We start from the raw sequence: 23,198 nt of genomic DNA on the forward strand, positions 1-23,198 counted from the left end.
CTTTTGCCAGTAAATGGAGATTTTGTTACGGTCTGTGTCTCTCTTTTGTCTGTAACAAGTGAGAATTTTCACTCCTAAAAGCACTGAAGCGCACAAGCAGGCTGTCGGGCAAGAGTTACGCAAAGCGGAATATAAACAGAAGGGTGTGCTGATTCATTAGCAAAATGTTCATCTGCTGTTAATATGCTGATTAATGTCGCCAAAATCCCAACAATATATGCAACACTGCAGGAACCCGTCTTTACGCATCGCTGAGAGTCGGAGAAAGAGAGCGAGACCCTTCAAAGTTCAGACTGATTATGGAGATACTGAAACAGGGAGAGAGAGGACAGGGGGCAACGCGCGCAAACCAAACATAAAGGGCGTGAAATACCAAATGACTGAAAGGGTGGAAGCCTCTCGCAAACAGCGAGGTCAGCGCTTGCTTCAAAGCAGCAAAGAGCTAACGAGAGAGAGAGAGAGAGAGAGAACGTGCATGCGCACGAGAGAGAAAGGGAGTGAGCGCGAGCGAGAGAGGGGAGGAACGTGCGCGCGCACGAAAGAGAGAGTGGGGGGGGCGAGATCTGGATCAGCGGGACGGAAACGATGAAGTGGAAAACTGCAACAATGAACTCTGCAGCCCAAGCAGCGGGGATGTGGAGCGGAAGCTCCCGCTGTAACAGGTAATGGTTCATTTACAGCCTCTGGACGCCCACGGTGGGAAAGACAAATTCCTCCAAATGCAGAAACATGAGCCATAAACTTGATTGAGCTGGATTGAGGCTCCGCGTTCCCCACACAGACTAAATAAACCCAATGACTCATTATTTTATTTTTGCTCACTTCTGTAATCACTTGTTGATTTGCAGTAAATACTTGAATTACTAAGTTTTTACAACACATGTTGTCACAAAGCAGCTTTATGATGGTATGGGTCCAGATCCCTAATGATCAAGCCAGAGGTGACAGTGGCAAGGAAAAACTCCCTATGATGGTGGGAATTAGGAAGAAACCTCGGAAGGACCAAGACTCAAAAGGGAACCCATCCTCCATTGGGCGGCCCATTAGCAGAAGTCCGTATTTATAGTTCAAATGTGGTTCTATAGTTATAGTTATAGTTCTAATTCCAGGCCAAGTAGTCACAGTCCCTTCGGTGTAGACGTGAGCCTCAGGTAAGAGCTAGCATCAGCACGACCTCTTGCGGCAATGGCACATCCTACCCTGGCATCAGCACATCCACTGGCAAGCATGCAAAAAAGAAATACAGGTTGAGTATGTGAATATCAATTTAAACAACCATTGATTTAAGCATACACAGCTCACGTGCCAGTGATTAGCATGTTGCTCTAAAGGGAGGGGTTCAGACTAAAGGGAGGGGTTCAGACTAAAGGAAGGGGTTCAGACTAAAGGCAGGGGTTCAGACTAAAGGAAGGGGTTCAGACTAAAGGGAGGGGTTCAGACTAAAGGGAGGGGTTCAGAGGTGACCCCATCATGGGGGCTCACTGAGACATTACTTTCCACCTAAATCATTGTCACAACTACAGTGATCCCATGACACAGCTGGATGACAGCATCAACATCTCAGATCACCAGAAGTCTCAACAACAGGGGGTCCCCGAGCTCCACACCTTCACATGTAGAATATTAACTGAAGGCTTGATTAAATAGGTGAGTCTTGAGTCTAGATTTAAATATTGGCATCAGGCCCAGAGTGGCTAATCGGGAGATTCGGGAGGATTCCCGATGGGCCGGCTCATGTCAATCTCTAGTTTGGGCCGATTGGAAAAAGTGGGCCGGATTTGGGCATGAAACTCCCCGGCTGAAAAAGTGGCCCACTCCGGCCCTGATTGGTACTGTGTCAGTATCTCGGATTAGAGCTGGAAGGCTATTCCATAACTGAGGGGCTTTAAAGGAGAAAGCTCCGCCTCCGGCTGTAGTCTTACTAATTTTTGGAACTAAGAGAAATCCTGCATTTTTGGAGCGCAGAAGGCGAGATGGGTTATAGTATGCAATGAGTTCACTCAGATATTGTGGAGCAAGACCATTTAAAATCCCCCTGTTGAAGAGACATATGCTTTATATGGTATAACCTGCACATCAAGATAAGTCACCAAAATTAAGGAACATTTAACCAGACATTGCAGTTCTGAGATAATGGGTTGTGGTACTGTGATTATAACTTATTTAATTCAGCACTCTAGATATGTCTTATCTAGATAAGTAGACATAATTAGAATATTCCTCAAATGTCCTGTTTAAAAAGAAATAAGTCAGGTTGTCTAGTAATGAGGAACAAAGGAATACTTCAAAGTCACGTGGTCAGAGGTGAACTTCTGTATAGCATGTATGTTATTATTCCAGCCCTGATCATTACAAATATGTAAAGTGTTCACTTCATTCTTAGAGTGACTGAAAGGCATTCATCCCCCTGACTGCTATGGTAATAGACCAAAGTCTTTGGTTCGTTATATTTTCTCAAAAACATTTAACACCCTTCCATGCTTTTATCTCAAGATTGGACTACACTAATGGTCTTCTAAGTGGATGCTCTAAACAGTCCATAAAGAAACTTCAACTTGTCCAGAATGCTGCAGCTAGAGTCCTAACTAAGGCTAGAAAATTTGATCATATTCTCCTACTCTCTCAGCGTTACACTGTCTTCCGGTTAAATATCGAATTGAATAAAAAATTTGTTGACCTATAAGGCGTTAACGGGGAGCAGAATTTTGTCAATGTTATCATGATGCCTGCCAAAATAATAACGACCTCACAATCTCAGGATTGTAATTATCCATCATTTCTGCATAGAAACAACGGAAAATCAACTTTCATGTGCATGCGAGGGGAGTCAGAATTCGGAAGTCAAAACGCTACATCAATCACAAACCCTGAAATTCCACTTCTTTCAAACACGACATTACTAATCATCACATGCAGCTGTTCCTGTTATTTTCCCTCTTTTTAAACCCCGCAGGTCCGGGTCCTTGTATTAGTCTTGTTTTTGGAGTATGCTGAGTCATCTCCTCATGGAGTCAAGCTGCTCTCAAAGCTTTTTTCACCAACAGCAACAGTTTACGTCAATCTTAGTTTTCCAACTTGTGCCTCGTTCCTGCTTCCAATGTCACGAAATCTAGATGGTTCATTTCTGTAGTTCAATTATATTGAGACTAGTTTGTGATCTGAGAGAGATCAGCAGGTGTAACAATGCAAAAAGAGAGAGTGGGTTCACGCCTTACTGACAGAACCGTCATGACACCTCTACCAGACTCAATTAACAAGCTTGAGATGTTCCTGGTGTTCCAGACACACTCATATTGTTAACAAGAAGAAGTTGGTCTGTTGTTAACAAGAAGAAGTTGGTCTGTCCTCTCAGGGCATGGGGGCGTTTCCTCAAATTAATGATCTCACTTCACACACCCCCAATACGTACGTCAAGATGGCAGCACTGAGAGGCAAAATCAACCCACCACTCCGATGACTGATGGTAGAGACGACAAACCCACTGCAGTCCCAGTGACCTTCGGAAACTTGCAGAGAGATTGACATGCAGTGAGTTCTGAAAGAATCCCAGTAATGATGGAGTGTGTGACGTGTTCCCACACTTTGGATTAGAAATGGCATGATACCTGTGGGGATCACACTGATTAAAACTTTAAACTTTCACATCTTATTAACTATTTTTACCCATCATCCTGATGTAAAACTAGCAATGTATTAGAAGCATATAGATTTTTTTACTGTAGATTATGTAAATAAGTCTCAAACACCTTAAAATGGACATTTATGGCATCTGGCTGTGGCTCTAATCCGGTTTGGTAGAGCATGTGGTCAGATAAAACACTGACTGTGGTGTTGGACAGGGACAGCTTGCACAAGGCCGTTTGGAAGTATTCACATTTGTGGCGGTTTGCAGTAGGAATGGGTGTTGCAGAGTGGAACCGTCTTCTGTAAACGCTGCGTTTGAACAGACAAACCTCATGAAGAATGAAGAAATCAGATTTGATACATGGCTGCCCAATGCGGGTGGAGTAATAGCCCACCGCTCACAGGATCTCTGTTTACTGACTCGTCAAAAATAGGACCCTTTTATCGAGCTGCTGCTTAATCGGATTGGAGGACACGGGGCACATGTGTTCCACTAGGAGGAAGCCCAGGTTTGTGGACCTTTATTGCACGACCTTCAGTTCTTCAGACACACCTGATGCCTCTGAGCAGCTTTCATGAAGGTCTGTGTAGGCACGCGTACCTTTTATATCGTTATTTTAAGTATTCACCATATCCTTTTAAAAGGATCCTACATGATGTTTAAAAAGATACTGTCTTTGAACACATACACACAAACAAAATGTAATGTTCAATTTCTGTTTCCAGTGTGCCCGTTATTAATATGAAGGTTACTGTAAGTCCAAAGGACATTGAGAGGTTGCAAATGCCACCACTGAAGCAGTATGATCTGAACTGATGTATGTTTGTTTAAAAGTCATTATGGTAAGTGAATCTGCTTATTCAGCACGGTGAGGACCGCAGCAGCGGCCGTACAAGCTTGATGTTCATGACGTTTATGAAAGAGAAGGAACCGTGAGCCGTGTGAACAGACACGGAACACGAACCTCCTGCATCCTTGCAGCAGATTCCGCTAACGTGCTTCAGCACAGCGGACAGGTGGTTGACAATATCACCTGGATATTGTCAAGGTTGTTTTAGAAGGAAGTTCATTCTTCATAGCAGCCACGGAGCCGAAAACGACTGTAAAAATCAGAACGTTTCTTTCTGATGTCTCTCTTTGAGCTTACATCTAACCCCCACAATTCTGGCCGTTTTTTTACATGTAAAATGTTGTTTAAGATTAGGACCCTTCCCTGCTGATTAAACCCCGTCTACAATAGCAGAACACGTCTCTAGCTGCACATGAAGACGATGTGTGATGATAGTCAGCTCAGTGAATAATGAGATCAGCGGTGACATTTGCAGGGTGTTGCGATAAGGCCAGTGTCTTATCTGTCAAAGACAGACACAGAACTAGAGCCAGACACCTGCTAAGTTGTACAGGCCAATCAGCATTGCTTTACGGGACACCCGCTTATCGAGTCAAACTATCTCCACCCACTGCCGAAACCCACCATCATAAAAATAGCCTGATGTCTAAGAGTGCGTGCGGATTACTGGATGGAAGTCCTTGACTGGTTGAAACAGTGCTGCGTGCTTACATGTCTGCTTTGTACATTCGAACCCGGTGTGTCCGATGTGAACCGTTAGACTGTTGCGAAAAGGCAGGAAGCTTGACGGAGGTGTTAGCAGACAGGAAGAGGCTAGCTCGCCAAGAGATATGGAGCTAGTTGCAGTCTAAATACTGTTAGCTACAGAACACTAATCTAAAGGGTTACTGATACCAGTGGCATTCTGTCTGTACTTCTGAAGGTTGCTTGTCTACTCTTGCAGGTCTACTCTGTCTTGCCCGATGTCAAACAGATGGGGGAAGTCTATACAGACCATCTACCCAGGATGCGGACAGAGATACTTCTCCAGTTCAGCTGTGCAAGAAAAGCGCCTTAGAAGCACTTGCATTCAAACCAGTAGATGTTTAAATGAGAAAGTGTGATGGAGACCATCACTCTCCAAACGAGAGGATGGCGTGAATGACAGAGAACCTGTTTTCTTGCTTTCAGACCTGGGTTCGAGTCCAGGGTAGGGTGCCTGCCTTTGTCAGAGAGGAGAATTCACTATTGTAGTGAAATACATATATATATATATATATATATATATGATGTGGACCATCAAGGTCGTCCCAGTGATAACAGCAGTGGGCGTGCTCCTCGTAAGCTGTACGAGTGGCTCCAAATGATCCCAGGTATGACAACATCTATCTCAGTCCAGACGAGCGCAGTGCTAGAAACAAAGATACTGCACCACACCCTGGACCCACCCGGACCTCTGCTGAGACAGCCCGAGTGAACGCGTGAGGAACGAGCTTCGGCGGGCCGTCTGGAGAGGCAACCTGGGCGTGTGGTGTGGAGGGAGCAGTTTTACACGTAGTTCAGAACAACGGGAAGAACTTCGCTTGCACAGCCAATAAATCTCTGTCTGAAACATCCTGTTACCCTGAAAACTTGTGTGTGTGTTTGTGTGTGTGTGTATATATATATATGTGTACTTGCTATATTTGTCCATTATTGGGACACATCTATTACCTCTACTGACATCCTGTCTGCTATGACAACATGTGGTCAGTTTGCCACTAATTGTTTGTCTGTCTGTGTCTGGAGGTCCCGCAGGGTCCTGTTGTTCTCAACCACGCAGTTCTCGCATTTGGACTCGGTTCGTCAGCCCGGTCAATTCCTGCCACTCGGTTTTGTGTCCCAAGGCGCGATGTCCTTGCCAGTATCTTGCGTCGTGCCGCTATGGGCTGGATCGTCTCGGGAGCTACATTGCGTCCCGGGTCTTCTCTGGTGTGATACACCCCCCTAGTTCAACCGGCCTTGAAGTGCTTGACATGCCCTCTGTGTTGTCCCGCAGTCCTGCGGTCTCGTGTGACCCGTGGTACCTTCCACATAGCTATGGCAATTGTGACCACAATCCCCATCTGACAGAGACACTTCCTCATCAGCTCGTCCTCGGGAGCTGCGGTGTGGATGTATTCGTGAAGGTTTGGTGACTCAATGTACAGTGGGTCTTCCTCTTTGGAACCCCGTTCGGGAGCAAATGCACTTCAAGCGTGTTGTTGAACTGTTCTGCACTAAAAGTGCGCGAGCTTCCAGATGCGTAGTGCGTAACGCAGGCTGGAATCTCTGGAAAGACTCGTGGAAACAACACAGTTGCTTGTGAACTGTGAGTTTTTCATCTGGGCTGCCTGGCTCAGTTCAGACAGAATACACACTCATTTTTTACTTTATAACCCTCTCACAGTTGTAGCTGTCTCAGGGAGATTATCACATCAGATTAGTTAAATGTCACATTGTTCTGTTATCTTCACACACACACACACACACACACACACACACGCGAGCATACAAACTGCAAAAGCAATTAGTTTTTCACATAAACATCTCTCCAGGTGAAAGTAATGCCTCTCCTAATGAGGCTTTGGTCATTTTCTGTGCTCCATCTCTTGTTTTGTGTGCCTCTCTTACACACACACACACAGAGCGAGAGAGAGAGAGAGAGAGAGAACAGCATGTCTTATCTGAGGTACGCTTCAAAAATTCTGGGTTTTGAGACTTGAGTACATGAGTACCCACACCCACATATAAACACACATACACCCACACGCACACACACATTTAAACACACACACACACACACACACCCACCCACATATAAACACACACACACACAGAGCAGCAATCAGTTTCCGTTTGAAGGGTGCATTCCAGCAGTGTTGGCATGACGACATTGGATGACTCGACCAGTGCCAGCGTGGAATGATGCGGCCACTGCCCCCCAGTCACACATACACACACACGCACGCACACACGCACGCACACACACACACCTGTAAACCTTTTTAACCAATAGCTTATTGGCAGAGATAAGAATGAGAGCGACTGATGGGGACAGCTGGACTGGTGTGGAGTGAAGCATGCTGGGACATCTGCCCTCCTCTTCCTCTCCTCTGCAGTAAACTGGGTGGTCTGTCTCAGCGCTCCCTCTCCAACACGAACGACCTCTGAGATGTTTTCCCTTTACTTCTTACTCCCAAACAGACAAGCTCGTGTGTGTGCACACACCGCCCGCTCGCCCACACACACACACACACACACACACACACACACACACACACACTCAGCCGGAAGTCTTGGTCGGGAAGCTGCAGGCACTCGTCACTCTGCGTTAGCGTTCGAGCTGTTCATTAGAGAAAGAGCCACCAGCCGGCGTCCATGTTAGCCACTCTGCGGCCATCGATACAGCGATACACACTGATAAACGCACCCATACAGAAGCAGCGTAAATGGCTCAGGGACGACGGAACTGTCTGGAAAACAGTGAAATGGACACAGCAGACCCTCATCAAATGAACACCGACAGTGCTAAGCCACACCTGGACGACAAAATTACAGTACAAACTATCTTCACACACTCGTTCTACCTCTTCAGTTCAATTTTACACTCGATAGAATGAGCACAAAACCGGTGTCTTTCAGTTTAGACTCCCTTTATTAATTCTCTTTTTGTAATCAATCAGATTCTCCTGATTTTTCATTTCCACGTTCCACATTTATCTAAAGGGGTGTGGAAAAACCACGAGCCATCTGTAATCTCGGAGCAAAACTCACGAAGAAAACACACCAGTGGGAAGGTAGTGAAAACGTGATCTAAGAACCAAACCCCCTATTACACCACAGCTGCATTAAATCATAGTGAAATCAAATAATTTATCATTTATGATAAATGTCTAACATTGAGTTTATAGACCAACATATTGGCTGGACGTTGAGCTTTGTTTTTTTGGGACACAAAGATTAACATTTGGTCAGCTATCCTGGGCCGGGTTTCCAAAAAGCATCATAAAAGCCAAAGATCATCTTTAAAAGGAAGAGCGACTACCCTGCAGACCGGTCTCCTTGTTTCACTCCAGATGATCTTAACGCTACATGGTTTTGGGAAACAGGGCCCTGATATACAAGTTCTGGTAGATCCTTTCAGTGTGAAACAGATTCTGCACATTCCTCTGTGTAATCTGGGTAAAGCAGCTGTCTGATCCCACGATTAGAGACCAGCACAGAGGCCATCACGTCCAGCTTAGACCCCTAACTATAACGCTAACCAGCTGAACAAGGGAGTTTGCTCATAACACCAAACAGTAATTCAGATGACACACTGGCTGGGAGATGATTGCACACCTGGCAAAAATCTGAAATACCTTCCTGGTTGAGAACAGGAAAACAAGTTACTTCCACGCAGAGATCTGTACATACTCCAGTGTTCGAGGTCCTTTGGTTGTGAGGTTAAGGTGGTCAGATATCTGGTGTTGACTGTTATTTATAGTGTTAATGGTCTAGAAAACGTACCTGGATGTAAAAAACAAAATTAAAGACTGTGAAAGTCGCATTTTAAATGTTCACGAGATTCGTATTCATGTTCCTCTGATTATTGTTTGACATGGAAGCCCTTGACTCCGTGGTGGAGGGCACATCTGAGCTCATTAAAAAGTAGTTCCGCCCGCGCAGCTAGAAAGCCAGCCGTCGAACCGTATACAGGAAGAGGCCTCCCAGGCCGGCAACAGCTGCCATGGCGATGGCCCGGACGAGCAGGAACTGCATGGAGTCCTCGAGCCTGGTGTGTAGCCGGAGGACCTGGCGGTGGGTGTCGTCACGGCAGCCCGAGTTCTCGATCACGTGATTGGCCAGGCCGCGCTTCTCGTTCAGCGGCATCTGGGCGGCGATGCGGAGCTCCGCCTCCTGCTGGCCGAGGCCGTCTCGCCGCATGAGACGGGACAGCTGTGTGGCTGGGTCGCTGATTAGAGGAGGAGGAGGAGGAAGGGGGATGAAGATGAGTGAAGGATGGCGTGGGTAGAAGGAAAGAGGGAGGGATGGGGTAGAGGGAAGGAGAAGAGATGGAATAGGAAAGGGAGAGAGAAATGAGATGGAGGAGATAAATATAGGGAGAGAGACAAGGGGACATTGAGAGAAAGATTGTGGGGGAGGTGGAGAGGAAGGGAGAGGGAGAGAGAGAGGGAGGGAGAGAAGGAGGGAAGGAAGGAGATGTTAGAGGGGTAGATAGGCAGTCCCTCAAACGGAAAGGGGGCAGAGAGGAAGAAAGACAAATTTCAGGAGAGTGAAGGAGAGGTATTGAGATGGCGACAGAAGACAAGGATGGATGAAGGAGAAGACGACATTAATGATGCTGCAGTTGTGAGGAACAGCAGCTTCACACCACAGACCCTCCAGGGGTGATGAGATCTTACCAGTAAACCACCACCGTGTACGTCAGGAAACGGGTGAGGCGCCGCGTCTCGAACAGCAGCGGCACATCCAAAATCACATACCGATAACCTTAGGAACACACACACACACACACACACACACACACACACACACACACACACACACACAACCAACAAATAATGATTATACAGTCAGGCGTAGACCCACAATGTCTTATAAAACGTTAATTATAAAGCAATTATAAAAACATTTTTGCTTCTGTCTCCAAAGTAGGTAATTTCAGTATTATAATCTTAACTTGCAAACAGTGATGTCAGTAACGCGTTACTCTAATCTTACCACTTTTTTCAGTAACGAGTAATATAACGCGCTACTATTTCCAGTCCAGTAATCAGATTAAAGTTACTTATCCAAGTAACTGTGCGTTACTAATTTTATTTTCCCTAGTAAAAATATATATTTTATCTTTCTTCTTGGCTCAGTTCTACTTTTGCGTCTGACCGTAGCGCTCGACTCCGCACGCTGCGCGCGACCCTGTGAGAGCGCGAGCACGTTTTACAAGTCATTTTTTGCAGTGTCATCCCGTAACGATATGTGGTAGTGTAAAGAAACACCCCTCAAAAACAGGGGAAGGAACATTTACCTGAAGAATTTTAATGTTGCTTTGTGTTCTACGTTTGAAAAGTGCTGGAATTTCGACTAACGTAGCTTACTTTAAAATGCTTGAAATTGTAATAGTATTTCGTTTCACAACAAATAGCTGTCTGACTGAACAGTTCGCTTGTATTACGTTTACAAATAAATCTACAAATAATACCGCGCAGCTACACAAACGTAATGTCAGGAGATACTGTAGCGACTACTACTCCTCACGGCGAATTCCCAAACAGGCACTTGGCCACTCAAGGTGTCTTACCCTTTAAGTGACACTAGGGGGCGGAGCCTGCGCGCGCCAGGGTTGCGTTATCAATATATTTCCCTCCTCGGGATTTTTGGATTAAGCAGTTTCTTTCTCGGTTACCGAACCTGCTTCAATACACTGTTACTGTTAAAAATGCACTTCCAATAAAGTGAGTATTGGAAAAATTAATTTTTCTGCTGAATGTAACTACTAAAGTAACTTGTAATCTAATGTAGTTACTTTTAAAATCAAGTAATCAGTAACGCAACTAAGTTACTTTTAAAAGGAGTAATCAGTAATCGAATTACTTTTTCAAGGTAACTATACCATCACTGCTTGCAAAGTAGCAAATGTACAAGGGATTTCTCTTGATGCATGTGTCAAACAGAATTAGGACAAAATAGAACAATATATTAAGAGATTTATGTGTACATAAATATACAATCTGCAGGTACTTATAAAGAATGGAAGTCATGTCCAGTTAAAATCAAGTGTGTGCAGCTGAAGACACTTGTAATCGATATAAACACAAAGGCCCTTCAAACTTGTGTGCTCACTCCACGTGGTTGTAACGTTCAGAGAGTGCAAGATTTCTTTCATATTCCTAGCATCATAAACGTGATGTCATTTTGAATGCCTTGCCAATGGAAACGAATGGAAATCTACAAGAGACACAGCAGACATCTCCTGCAGAAATGATCCATATATCATATATCATCAACCCTGCATGCAATACATGCAGTGAATACAGTCCCTTGCATGTAAAGGCAAGGGACACAGGGACGGACGGACAGAGAGATGGAGGGATGGAAAGACAGAGATACGGAGGAACAGAGATACGGAGGAACAGAGAGATGAAGGGAGAGAGCGACAGAGAGACTGAGGGACAGAGACGGAGGGAGCAAGGGACAGAGAGATGAAGGGACAGAGAGACGGAGGGATGAAGGGACAAAGAGAAGGATGGACAGAGACAGAGAGATGAAGGGACAGAGAGACGGAGGGATGAAGGGACAGAGAGACGGAGGAATGAAGGGACAAAGAGAAGGAGGGACAGAGAGACAGAGAGATGAAGGGACAGAGAGACGGAGGGATGAAGGGACAGAGAGACGGAGGAATGAAGGGACAGAGAGACAGAGAGACAGAGAGATGAAGGGACAGAGAGATGGAGGGATGAAGGGACAGAGAGACGGAGGAATGAAGGGACAAAGAGAAGGAGGGACAGAGAGACAGAGGGACAGAGAGATGGAGGGACAGAGAGATGGAGGGATGAAGGGACAGAGAGATGAAGGGTCAGAGAGATGAAGGGACAGAGAGACGGAGGGATGAAGGGTCAGAGAGATGAAGGGACAGAGAGACGAAGGGACAGAGAGACGAAGGGACAGAGAGACGAAGGGACAGAGAGATGGAGGGATGAAGGGTCAGAGAGATGAAGGGACAGAGGGATGAAGGGACAGAGAGACAGAGGGATGAAGGGTCAGAGAGACGGAGGGACGGCATGCAGCGATTTTCCCTGCGCTGCTCGCTGCAAGCAGAGCCAATTCAGACGGATACGGAGGGAAGATGATGGATGCTATTAATGCGCCGGAGAACCCGGACCACAACGCCTGAGACAGCACAAACGTCTGGAGCTGTCCTCCGAACCTGGCACCATCTTCATAAGCTGTGCTGCGCCTGTCTGTCTGTCTGTCTGGCTGGCTGGCTGGCTGTATCTCTGCACAGAGGGACCCGCAGACTCGGTTGACTTTGTGGTTGTGAATCTCCCGGTAACAAGGAGCCGGGCTTCCTCCTGAAATCAACAGTCTCCTGTCGTTTTTTTATTTTTATGTTTGACTCCGGGCCACACTATGACAACAACCGTGTGGACGAATCGTTGTTACGTAATACGTTTAACAGGCTTTAAAAGTGGCTGTTAGAAGTCATCGATTTCCCACTTTAGCTACAGTTAGTGAATAATCACTCAACCCCCATCATTAGCACTTCTTTGGGGCCAAAACAAAAGCTGGTCCAAGGACTCTCAGTATTACATAAGTGAATGACAGGTGGCCCATCCAATCAAACGCGTCCTTGCAAACTAGTGCACAGCTGTATTAACCTCTATGCTGCATCTTACTCTAAAAGTGTTTCCAAATGCCCAAAAAAAAACCCCAGAGCGGCACGCAGTGTGGTCAGTGGAACTGGACCACAGCCATCTGTGAGCTGGGAGGGTCACAGTGATGTCCAGTTCAGATCTCGAGCCAAGACGTGTGGGTAAATGCACGACGCTTAACCGCACCGCATGCAACGTTCAAGCACAGCGCCACGTCCAAGTACAGCGGGTGTCGTCGGTCCACCTGAACAGCAAAATAAAATCTTACCACGCAAGTAAGAAATAAGGGAAACAAGCCTCATAATGGTTCTGCTGTGTAACACACACACTGAACATGACAAGCATATGCAGGAACTTGGTGAGAACGTAACCAATCGGAGCTCACTGCAGCATTATGGAGATTAAAAGTAGGGGGGCACTAATCCTGTGCAGACAAGACTAAATTATTATTCATAAGAAATTAAATTTCAGGGGAACAGAAAGCAGTCCACAGTCAGTGAAACCAAACCAACAAAACTACACATGGTGCTTCTAAACACGCACACACACACGCGCACACACACACACACACACACACACACACACACACACACACACACACACACTTAACAGAATGGTGATGTGAACATGGGACCCAGGGTAAATTCAGCTATTTGGTGGCTCAACAATTATTTTGTTGTTTTTGTTTGTCCTTTGATAATGGACCTGTCAGATGAGAGACGTTTCAGGTTGTCACTGGACTACTTTAGATGTTCCGGCCACACTCCCTTCCACAAAGAACAACGAAACAAGACAAGCTGACTGTGTCGGCTGGACAGAGACATATTTAACCAAAGAAAAAAGATATTTGCCAGAACCATGAGGAATAAACAATACAATTGAGAGAAACATGGACACGCAATCCACAAAGAAAATTAATTTATTAATAAGAGCAAAACATCACTAGTTTAACTGTAGATGACAGTTTCGTAATCAACTTGTTAGTCCATTATTTCATCAACATTATTGATTAAACATTAATTACGCCCAGAGATTTAGACCAACACAAAAGACTATTTCACACCTGACGTGACTCAACGTTGTAGTCCCTGTGTGTAGGGGTGAGGATTTCCCCGCATTAACAACGGGAATTGAGATGATACTCCTGGCAGTCTACACCCGTGGCACCGGTAATAGAATATCCGTTAAATCTGTAAGCTTCATTCGCCGAGTTTATATTCTGAATACCGAACAATGAACAACGCAAACCCGCGTTGCGGCCTACACGCCACGCAGACCTACACCTGTGCATTATATACCCATAGCCTATATATAATAACCTCCAAGGTAGGGAGCCACACACAGTCTCCAGGTACGAACCACACACCTGCTCTTCCTCTCTGGTGCAATCCGTCTCTCTTAATTAACGATTTTCCTGCTTCTTTCTTAATTAAAAGTATTCAAGCTTCCCAGTTGTCGCACGCGTGCTATTTACAGCTCACGCTTCCGCTCCACGCAGACGCAACGAGGCCACCGCGCAGAGCGGCAGCTATAAGCCCTCCGCAAACTTACCAGCCGTGCTGAGCAATTACTGGGCTCAAAGTGGAGCCGCGTCATCCAGATGGTGATGAGCCGGGCCATGAAGAAGGACTCAGCCCAGTGTGCTAAGGTTACCTAACCCTCTGTGCGGCGGTATTAAACATTTGTTTGGCCCTCAATGTCAGGCAGCAGGTATTTTCTGGCAGACAGCAGGGTTTTTGTGTGTGTGTGTGTGTGTGTGTGTGTGTGTGTGTGTGTTCCAAACACATCATTATCCGTTTTGAACATTTGGCTCTGTGTGAATGATAGTCACTAGGGGATGGTGTGTGTGTGTGTGTGTGTGTGTGTGTGTGTGTGTGTGTGTGTGTCCTCACCTCGAAGGAAGTAGAGCAGGATCTGTTTAAGCATGGCCCTGTGGATCTCCGGGTGTGTGATGGAGTTGAGGAGTCTGCGTTTGTCTGCGTCGGAGAAGATGATCTGGCCCAGCTTCTGCCTGTCGATCTCCCCATTCTCCAGGAGGACCTCCGGCCCAAAGTGCTGAAGGATCAGCCTGTATGCGGGCGTGTGTGGCTCCACCACTGCACCCCCACACACGCCGGGGTACACAAACACGTTCACACGCCTGTACACGCCTGTGAGTATTTCCATACTCAAATAAACAACAATAAATCATTGTCATAGAGATATATAAAACAGTTTAATAAAACAATATTTATTACAATAGATATTATATAATAGATACAAATTAATATATAAAGAATTATTTAAGTTACATATACAACCCTGCAAATGTATAAATGCAGTCATACATGTAATTTGGACTTTTGTTAGACAATTTTTGTAGCCTTCACGTACTCTTGTATTCTTGTTAGATAAATCTTCAGCACTATTGTTCTGTTTATTTAAACATTCCCGTACATGCAGAAAGACAAGCTAATTCAACTCGAGGACCAGTTAAACAGAGATGGAATAGTTTATATTAGTGCTTCACCTTTCCTGGCAACAACATCTGCCTCGATGACAGGACAGCCAAGCTCTCTCAGCTGAGAAGATACCGTGGTCTTCCCTGAGGCTATTCCTCCGGTTAGGCCGACCAGAAACATGCTGAAATATAATAATACACAGTCATATAATGAACATCTGGAATACTACACATCAACTGCATGGCTGTCACATAAGACGGATGATTAGTGACACCTGGCGGCCGTTTGAATTACAGCAGGCTATTTTGAAGGCAACCTTATTCGGTGTGGCAGGTTCGACGGGTTTTGAGTAGTTCATCTAGGCGTAATGGACCCAGAGATCTGAATGGACCACATTCTTAAATGCACCACCCTTTTAGAGTGTACACTGTAAATATTAATTCATTTTCCTCTACCAGCTGTTCGAAAATATTTCGAAAATAATTTTTTAATAAATTGCTAGTTTTAGTCAATAAACCGAAACGTATTAACTTATCCAAATGACGGAACCAGAACCCGTTCGTATTTATATTTTGTCACACGACACCGCGATGATAAGTGCGGCACAACTGTCGTGAAATCACTTTGTAATCTAAATATAAGTACAATATTTTAAACTACAGGATCGATTCCACATATTGGTCAACACAGACACACAGGCGTTCGTGAACGCGCACTAATATATGACATTTAGTTCAATTGTTGTTTATTTGTTTGTTCAGTCCAGTTTGAGGTAGTACAAAACTGACTTTATGGTTTGGTTTACCCACATTAGGCCTGACACGTCAGTGTTAGGAGGTGTTATGTTGACAAGAAATCACAGAAAGGATCCTAATGTATCAAGATTAATCTAGGAATAACCCACTTACTAAAGGACGTTAATGTTGACCTTTTGGGGCTGATAAAACGAAAGCGTCCTCCTCTCTCACTTCACACTTTGCTCGAATGAAGCCAAAATATACAGCAGTCAACACGAACCCATATTGATAAAGTAGATGAGTAACGAACGTGTGATCGTTTAGTTACATAGTGAACCCCGCCGCACAGAAAGACATGAACGCGCGTTAAAATAAACACAAGTTTGACGGACGAGCCGCAGTACAGTAGCCCCTTCAATCCAAGTGACTGCACCATCAATGTTGTGCTGCTGCCACCTGCCGGACTGGAAGAAAATTACACTTAAAAATATTCTGTTTGCGCGTTTACAAATGGATGTAATTTGGTTGCTATTTTCTTTATATGCAGACCTTTCATACAGGCCCGTTGACAGTCTTGCTGGGGCCCGGGACATGAAAGATTCATGTGACCCCCCCCCCCAGCGCCAGCGGCACGAGGGTTCGCGCGAAAATGACGTAATCGCAGTGGCTCCGCCCATGCGCGAGGGCCTCGCGCGCTGTCGGTTCGCAAGGTCGTGCACCTCTCGAATTTTGTAACTTCGCGCGCGCCGCGCTTCAGCGCAATGAACAAAGTCACGTTTGTAGGGTTCATACACCTTTATAAGGTGGAATTAAAGCACGTGTACGTCACTTTAAAGGTCCATTTCAATATTTCCCAGCACGTTAAACTTAATTAAGTTAAATATTTATACATATACTCGAAATGATTCGAAATAATTCGCTTTTTATCACATTATTTAATGGTTGTTTATTTTCAAAACGCCCAATCTTAACGTCTTCACGAGAACTGTTCAGTCAGACAGCTATTTGTTGTGAAACGAAGTAGTTACAATTTCAAGCATTTTCAAGTACTTTACCCTAAATTCCAGCACTTTTCAAACCTGGAACACAATGCAACTTTAAAATTCGTCAGGTAAATGTTTTTCCTTTCTTTTCTGCGCTCCAGATTTCTGTATTTACTTTAACTATCCACCACTGTATTTCCCGCTGTTGGGCATATACCGGCCGGCTACAGTCGGTGCTGGATCAAACCATTTTCCAGTGGGAGGCGGGGGTGTATGCACTTAATGGAAAATATGCAGATAGGTAAAAACATATATATTTGAGCCATTGAGCTTATTATGAGTACATAATTTTATATTAATGAAAGATTTCAAGATTATTTAAAAATTATAGACTTTAAATAAAAAATAAATTGCTGGGCTCTTTGATGGGCCCCCCTGGCCCTAGGGCCCGGGACAACAGACCCGGTTGTCCCCCCCTGTCGACGGGGCTGCTTTCATATATAGTTTAAAAATGTGATTGTTAGAAAGATTTAGTTTTATTTTTATTTCACAGCCCTTCTTTATCTTTTAGAACAAAATATAGCAGATGATATACTGAAAGAAGAGAATATTGTATCCAGAAAAATGTCAGTTTTGTAAGAAAAACACTTTTTGGAGAAAAATAGAGATACAAAATTTATCTGGAAAACATTTGTATGTTTTTTTATTGTATTTTTTTCATTTACCAGTTAAAGCTATTATACATCAGAAGTGTCATAACAGACCAGTACAACTATAAACTGCTTTGCGACTGCAGTGTCACTCAAATATTTGGGACTTGACTTGGACTTGAGACCAAAGTGTAACGATGGTGAACCCGAGATGGAAGAAGGATCCATAAGCAGACGTATGAAACTTTTTAAATATAGAAACGTTTTAATATAGAAAAAACAATGAACAGCAGTCTCAAAAAGGACAACCCCGTAAGGAAGGCAGACAGCAGCACAAGAGGGCGAGGCAAAAAGGGAGAGTCAAAAAACCAGGCAGCGAATAGTCAAAAACCAGAAAAGACTTCAGAAGGGCAGGCAGAGGTTATCAAAGGCCAAGGCAAGGATCAAAAACCAGAATCACAGTCAGAGAGTATACAAGAATAAGGCTTGGTAGAGAAACTCGGAGATGCAATACTTCGCACTGGTGAGTTGTGCAGTCCTTATTAAGTAGGGTGTGGTGGTGAATGGTAAATTCAGGTGTGCTGGTCAATATTCCGGCGATGGCGCCCTCTGGCGGTCACGGGCGTGATTACCATTCCTGACACAAAGACGTCAATAGTGGATTATTTACAGGCCCGAATTAAAACGCCTTTATAAGGTTGCAGTAAATTTGTTATGCCCAGGTTTGTTATCCTGTTTTCCATCGACCTCGTCACCAAAACAACTTCAGTCTCGGTTTTTAAAAATGGTATTTAACACGCCTTATGCACTACCGATCAAGTCTTTAACCTATCATTAACATATGAGTAATGTATAGAAATTATTTTGCTCAACTGCATAATTAGGAATATTGCCTCATGTTATTTGCACAAGAGGCTAATACACTGAGCACTTTCTTCATTTTAAATCATCAATGTAGGCATGTTAATATAAACATGCTCCCCATACTCTCAAAAAAGGCAATACCAGCAAACAGGAGTGTAAAATCAATATGTAAACAATTTTATTTTCATTTGGAAGAATGTACACAATCAAATGTAATAATTTTTTGTGCAAACAATTCAATAGTATTTAATAATGAAATGGTCACCACAGACTGCTTTGACTGCGGATGTCTTTGTTACTAAGACAGCTCGCATGAATAAACATGTAAACACCAACAGGCTCGAATGGTCTGACTTCACTCCACCAAAACAAGACTGATCTATTTAAAGATTGAAATAGTCCTATAGATCTGGAATGTGACTTGGTTGAAATACTACAATGCCAGCAGAATCCAGACTCCAGAATCAAGAGATAAAATATTTACACATTAAAGAACAAAACGGTTTCTCAGAGCACTTGTAACCACATCACATTTTTTATATATATATTAATAAAGGCTTGTTAATATTTCCCATGACAATTATCTATGGATAGTTAGTAGTGATGAGAGAGAGAGAGAGAGACAGAGAGAGAGAGATAAATGGCTTTGATTTAAATAGAGCACCTTTGCTCATGCAGTATTTCACGGAGTCCATATTCCCAGAGAGGACGAGAGTATGTCAACAGTACAGTTGAATAGCCTACCCTACACTGGAGAAACCCAGGACCACCTCGACGTGAGTTCTGGGATCACTGGAGATTGCAAGAAAATCTTGGAACCCGTTAATTGAGCCTGATCATCAGGCCTCAAAACTTGACTACCAAATCAGTTAAGACATGCTGAGAAAATGGCTTCAGTAAGCAGTGAGCACTTTTGAGCTTCCTTATGTCTGGAGTAGAAGCAGTTGTTTTCCTCTTTCTTTCTTTAACAAAAACATATATAAAACAAATTGACAACCTGACACCACAGGGGTGCTGTTGCAAGCTCACAGCCTTATATGGTAACGCTGCAGGCACTACAGCGGACGCCCGAGTAGCGACCAGCGTGGAATCGACATGTCCTACGCTGGCGTTTCCATGGTACTGTGAGGAGCTGCAGGCAGCCATCACAGCGTGAGTGCTGTACATGTTTCTGAGTGACGCTTATAATGTTCCCTGTGTTTTGATGTAAAAATAGGCCACGTTGTTTTACAAACTAACGAAAACAAAAAAAACGTGTTGGTTCTCCACAGTGACAAGAGGAGAGGATGGTTATTAAATGACTGACAGGATGTAATAACCTGCATCAAACAAGCGATAAGTGGGTTGTTAGAGGGCAATCTCACTGACAAAGTGAATCTGTGACGTCATATTATCATAAATGTATTAAACATGGGCAATAGACACAAATGAAAGGTTCAGAGCACCATTCGGATCATATTTAGTGTGTGAGCTAAAGAGAGAGAGAGAGAGAGATAAAAACAGAAAGACAGAGAGTCAAGGCTATCAAAACATTCTCAAAAAACGGAAACAGAGTTCTGGTAGCAACCACCTACCAGTACACTAGAGTAGCTAACAGCACCAAACGGCGTCGGCCTGCTAATCAGGGAGAGAACACAGCTCACCTCTGACCTTTTGGCACGTCCACCTGGTGTCGGCATCATCGTCAGATGCTTTTGTCATCCAGGTGAACGAGACAAATGAATCTGACACTCTTTAGAAGGTGGAAGGAGCGTCACCTTCTGGAGCGATGACGTCATGTCCTGATATTTACGGTAATGTGACGTTATGTCCCGATATTTACGGTAACGTGGACCACCTTTTATCTTCAGTTGTTAAAAACAAACTTTTCCTAGTCTACAAGTCTCATGCACATGTGCTATCATACATATACACAGAATCCTGTCAAATGATAATAATAAACTTTACATCAGGACCTGTGGTAATGGAAGATTTGGGTATGAATATTGGATTAGCGAATAATCACATGAGGGTAAATATTCCACATTCGTCTTCACTGATGGATGTAGTTAATGTAAAACATCCCTCAGACAAAAAAAAGGCCACTGACAAAGAGTCAGTACATCTTGCCAAATCCTATTTTCAACACCACAAAAGAAAGCACAAAACTAGTTTTAGATCAGTAAACATTTCTTTTCAAAACTGTCACCATAATGTAAGAAAAAGCAAATCAACACTTGGGTTAGTTATAGGGGATTTCCATTTACATCTGTGGTGTCATACAATATGATTGTTGACAATATGACTAATTAAGCAAACTATTGAAAAGTAACTAATAAAAGTGCCTAATACCCTGTGAAACATTTGGAAAGTGAGAAATTTAATGTTTGGATTCACATTCCTATACCATGTTCACTGTTCATATTGCAACTCATCTTTTTATGATCCTGAATGAATCTATTTCCACATAACTTTACCACCACAGTTTATATTGAAAAAAAATAAAAAGAGAAAAAGAAATAAATATCAAACTTTTGTCGCTATTGGGATATAAACATGTATAAAAATTGGTTATTCATGATAAGAAAAAGGATGAAATGTCTTTTGGGTGATAGGAATACAGAAATACAGCATTGGGACATTAGAGAATACCATTATGCAAACTGAAACATCTGGTTCTTTTGTAGAAACTCTCCTTTCATCTCCATTTTCATCACCAATTGATGTTGTTTTCTAAAAGAGATCATTTCAATGCCATCTTGAACAGTGTGCCAAAGCCAACTTGGTCAGGATCATGAAGAAACTGGTGTCCAACCAAAACCCCATGCTTTCTTCCTGCAGACAGGGTGACTCCCAAGCCGATATTTAAATGAGCAGTCTGAATTGGTTGGTTTTAATATGTGCCATGCTTGATTACGAATAGATGATTCTTGAAACATATCCTCCTACTCTCTATGAACACATTTTGTGCTTATTCTCTGTGATACACTATTAAGCCTTTTTTCCTGGTACTTAATCATCACTCTTGTATGGACTATAGCGGATGGACGATGTCATTCAGCTGTGAAATCCGGACTTTAAGTCTTTGGGACTAAGTCTCGTTGCACTTCCAAAAATGTATTCAAATTGCGTGATCAGTCTCGTCTTCCTCCGAGCCTTATCTTCTGGTTTGAGCTATAGATGCTGTTGGCATGTGATTTGAAAATTTTGTTTTAAAAGCTCAGTATAAAACGATCTTGACACTTAATTCGGCTTGAGAAAACAAGATGAGTTTTACCCATTTGCTAATAGGAGCAAACGTCGGGTAACAATGATCAATTTGAACACACTGCTCAAAGGTCTTGTGTTGCTTAATGGTAGAGGTTTGACCTGTCTGTCCTGTGTCTGTCCTGTGTCTCTACTTCTTGGGGTGGAACACCATGAGAGGGCGCTCCTCGATGCGCTGCCATGGGCTCTTCTTGTTCTCGTCTTTGTCGTCAGGGTCGTTTTCATCCTCCGGACTTGTGACGGAATCGCGCTGTGTCTCGCTGTTGCTGCTGCGTGAGCTGTTTCCGCGACTGCGACCCCTCCGGGGTATCGTCGACCCGCGTGGTTCCTCGGGGCCGTCGTCCAGGAGGGGGGTCAATGGGTTTTCTAAGGGTGACCCCGCTCCCATGCGCCCAACGCCCCCGCTCAGATCCAGGGGGTCATGGTACATCAGCTTGGAGTACTGCTTCCCGCTGCTGGTGCCGTTTGCGCTGTGCCCCTTACGCCCACCACCATGCCGATCCTCCTTGCTCTTCCGCCCGGAGGACTGCTTGCGCTCCTGTGGTGTGTTTTGGAGGCTTGTATCTGGGCCGCAATCCTTACTGGTGCCAGCAGGGGCGCTGAGCGTGCTCTGTGCACTGTGGTTGCTGCTGTTTGCTCCGCTGTGAGCAAGCTCGGAGCCCACGTCGATGTAGGAGTGGCGCACATGAGCGTTGGCGCGGCCATCGAGCGATATGAACCAAGCACGTGGGTGCTGCTTCACACCGAGCTCTCTCAACTTCTTCTCTGTCATGGCTTGGAGCTCTCCGTTCATCTGTGCCATGGTGGAGTCGTTGAACAGCACGGGGATGTGGACAGGCGCTGACGGACCGCCAGACGCCCACACATTATCATCGGAGCCGGTTGGCGAACCGATACCCGGCTGGGATTGCATTTGACCCGCCCCCTGGCCCTGGCCCAAGTTCGGGATCCCACCGCTGACACCATTGCCTGGCCCTCCTTGGCCATCCCTGTCTCGCTCCGCTTGGCTCTGACCATCCTTCCCACCTTCCGAGCCTTTGAACTCTGACGACAAGCGCATGTAGTGTGCTGGGATAACCAGAGTGGGCACCATGCTGCGGTACATGTTCTCTGTCATCTGGTCCAGAGAACTGCAGAAGATGATCTGGCCCGGCTGCGTATTCAGCGATGTCGGGCGGGCAAGGTGCTCCGCTCCCTGGGAGACCTGCGAGTACTCTGGGGGCTTGTCCGGGATGGACGGTGATGGCGGGTCAGCTGTGTACCCGCGGTTGTCGTTGACAACGTGCCTGCGGCGGTAGTCATGATCCTTGTCGTCGGGGCTGTAGTTGCGCCCGTAGTCATCTTGGTGCAAGGCGTTGTCGTGGTTGTTTGTCTCCGTGGAGCGGTGCACCTTCATGGGGAAGCTCTCTCCACCGCGCTGGCTCCCTTTC

The 23,198-nt window shown here is 44.7% G+C and overlaps 2 protein-coding genes across 2 annotated transcripts in view; both read right to left on the bottom strand.

The window, feature by feature from the left end:
* Positions 1–8,117: 8,117 nt before the first annotated feature.
* On the bottom strand, positions 8,118–16,477 carry dcakd (dephospho-CoA kinase domain containing). Its single transcript, XM_076971033.1, has 5 exons — positions 16,197–16,477; positions 15,357–15,469; positions 14,740–14,943; positions 9,881–9,968; positions 8,118–9,429 (listed from the first exon to the last, which is right to left on the bottom strand). The coding sequence occupies exons 2-5, from the start codon at positions 15,466–15,468 to the stop codon at positions 9,144–9,146; spliced, it is 690 nt and encodes a 229-aa protein (XP_076827148.1). The 5' UTR covers position 15,469; positions 16,197–16,477; the 3' UTR covers positions 8,118–9,143.
* A 2,199-nt stretch (positions 16,478–18,676) lies between these two features.
* Positions 18,677–23,198, bottom strand: part of fam171a2b (family with sequence similarity 171 member A2b) — a 13,798-nt gene continuing 9,276 nt past the window's right edge. The window contains exon 8 of the mRNA XM_076970992.1: positions 18,677–23,198. This exon is cut by the window's right edge and continues 264 nt beyond it. Coding sequence (XP_076827107.1) covers positions 21,899–23,198 — 1,300 coding nt within the window. The 3' untranslated portion in view covers positions 18,677–21,898.

This window comes from Brachyhypopomus gauderio, chromosome 13, assembly GCF_052324685.1.
Source record: "Brachyhypopomus gauderio isolate BG-103 chromosome 13, BGAUD_0.2, whole genome shotgun sequence".
Taxonomy (NCBI): Eukaryota; Metazoa; Chordata; class Actinopteri; order Gymnotiformes; family Hypopomidae; genus Brachyhypopomus; species Brachyhypopomus gauderio.

Excerpts from the sequence above, each read along its gene's own strand:
- dcakd (XM_076971033.1), bottom strand. The coding sequence starts at position 15,468 with ATGTTTCTGGTCGGCCTAACCGGAGGAATAGCCTCAGGGAAGACCACG. Across the intron at positions 14,944-15,356 it reads AGATGTTGTTGCCAGGAAAG|TGGTGGAGCCACACACGCCC; the intron begins GTGAAGCACTAA and ends GTGGGGGTGCAG. Across the intron at positions 9,969-14,739 it reads CCTGCTCTACTTCCTTCGAG|GTTATCGGTATGTGATTTTG; the intron begins GTGAGGACACAC and ends TGTGTTCCTAAG.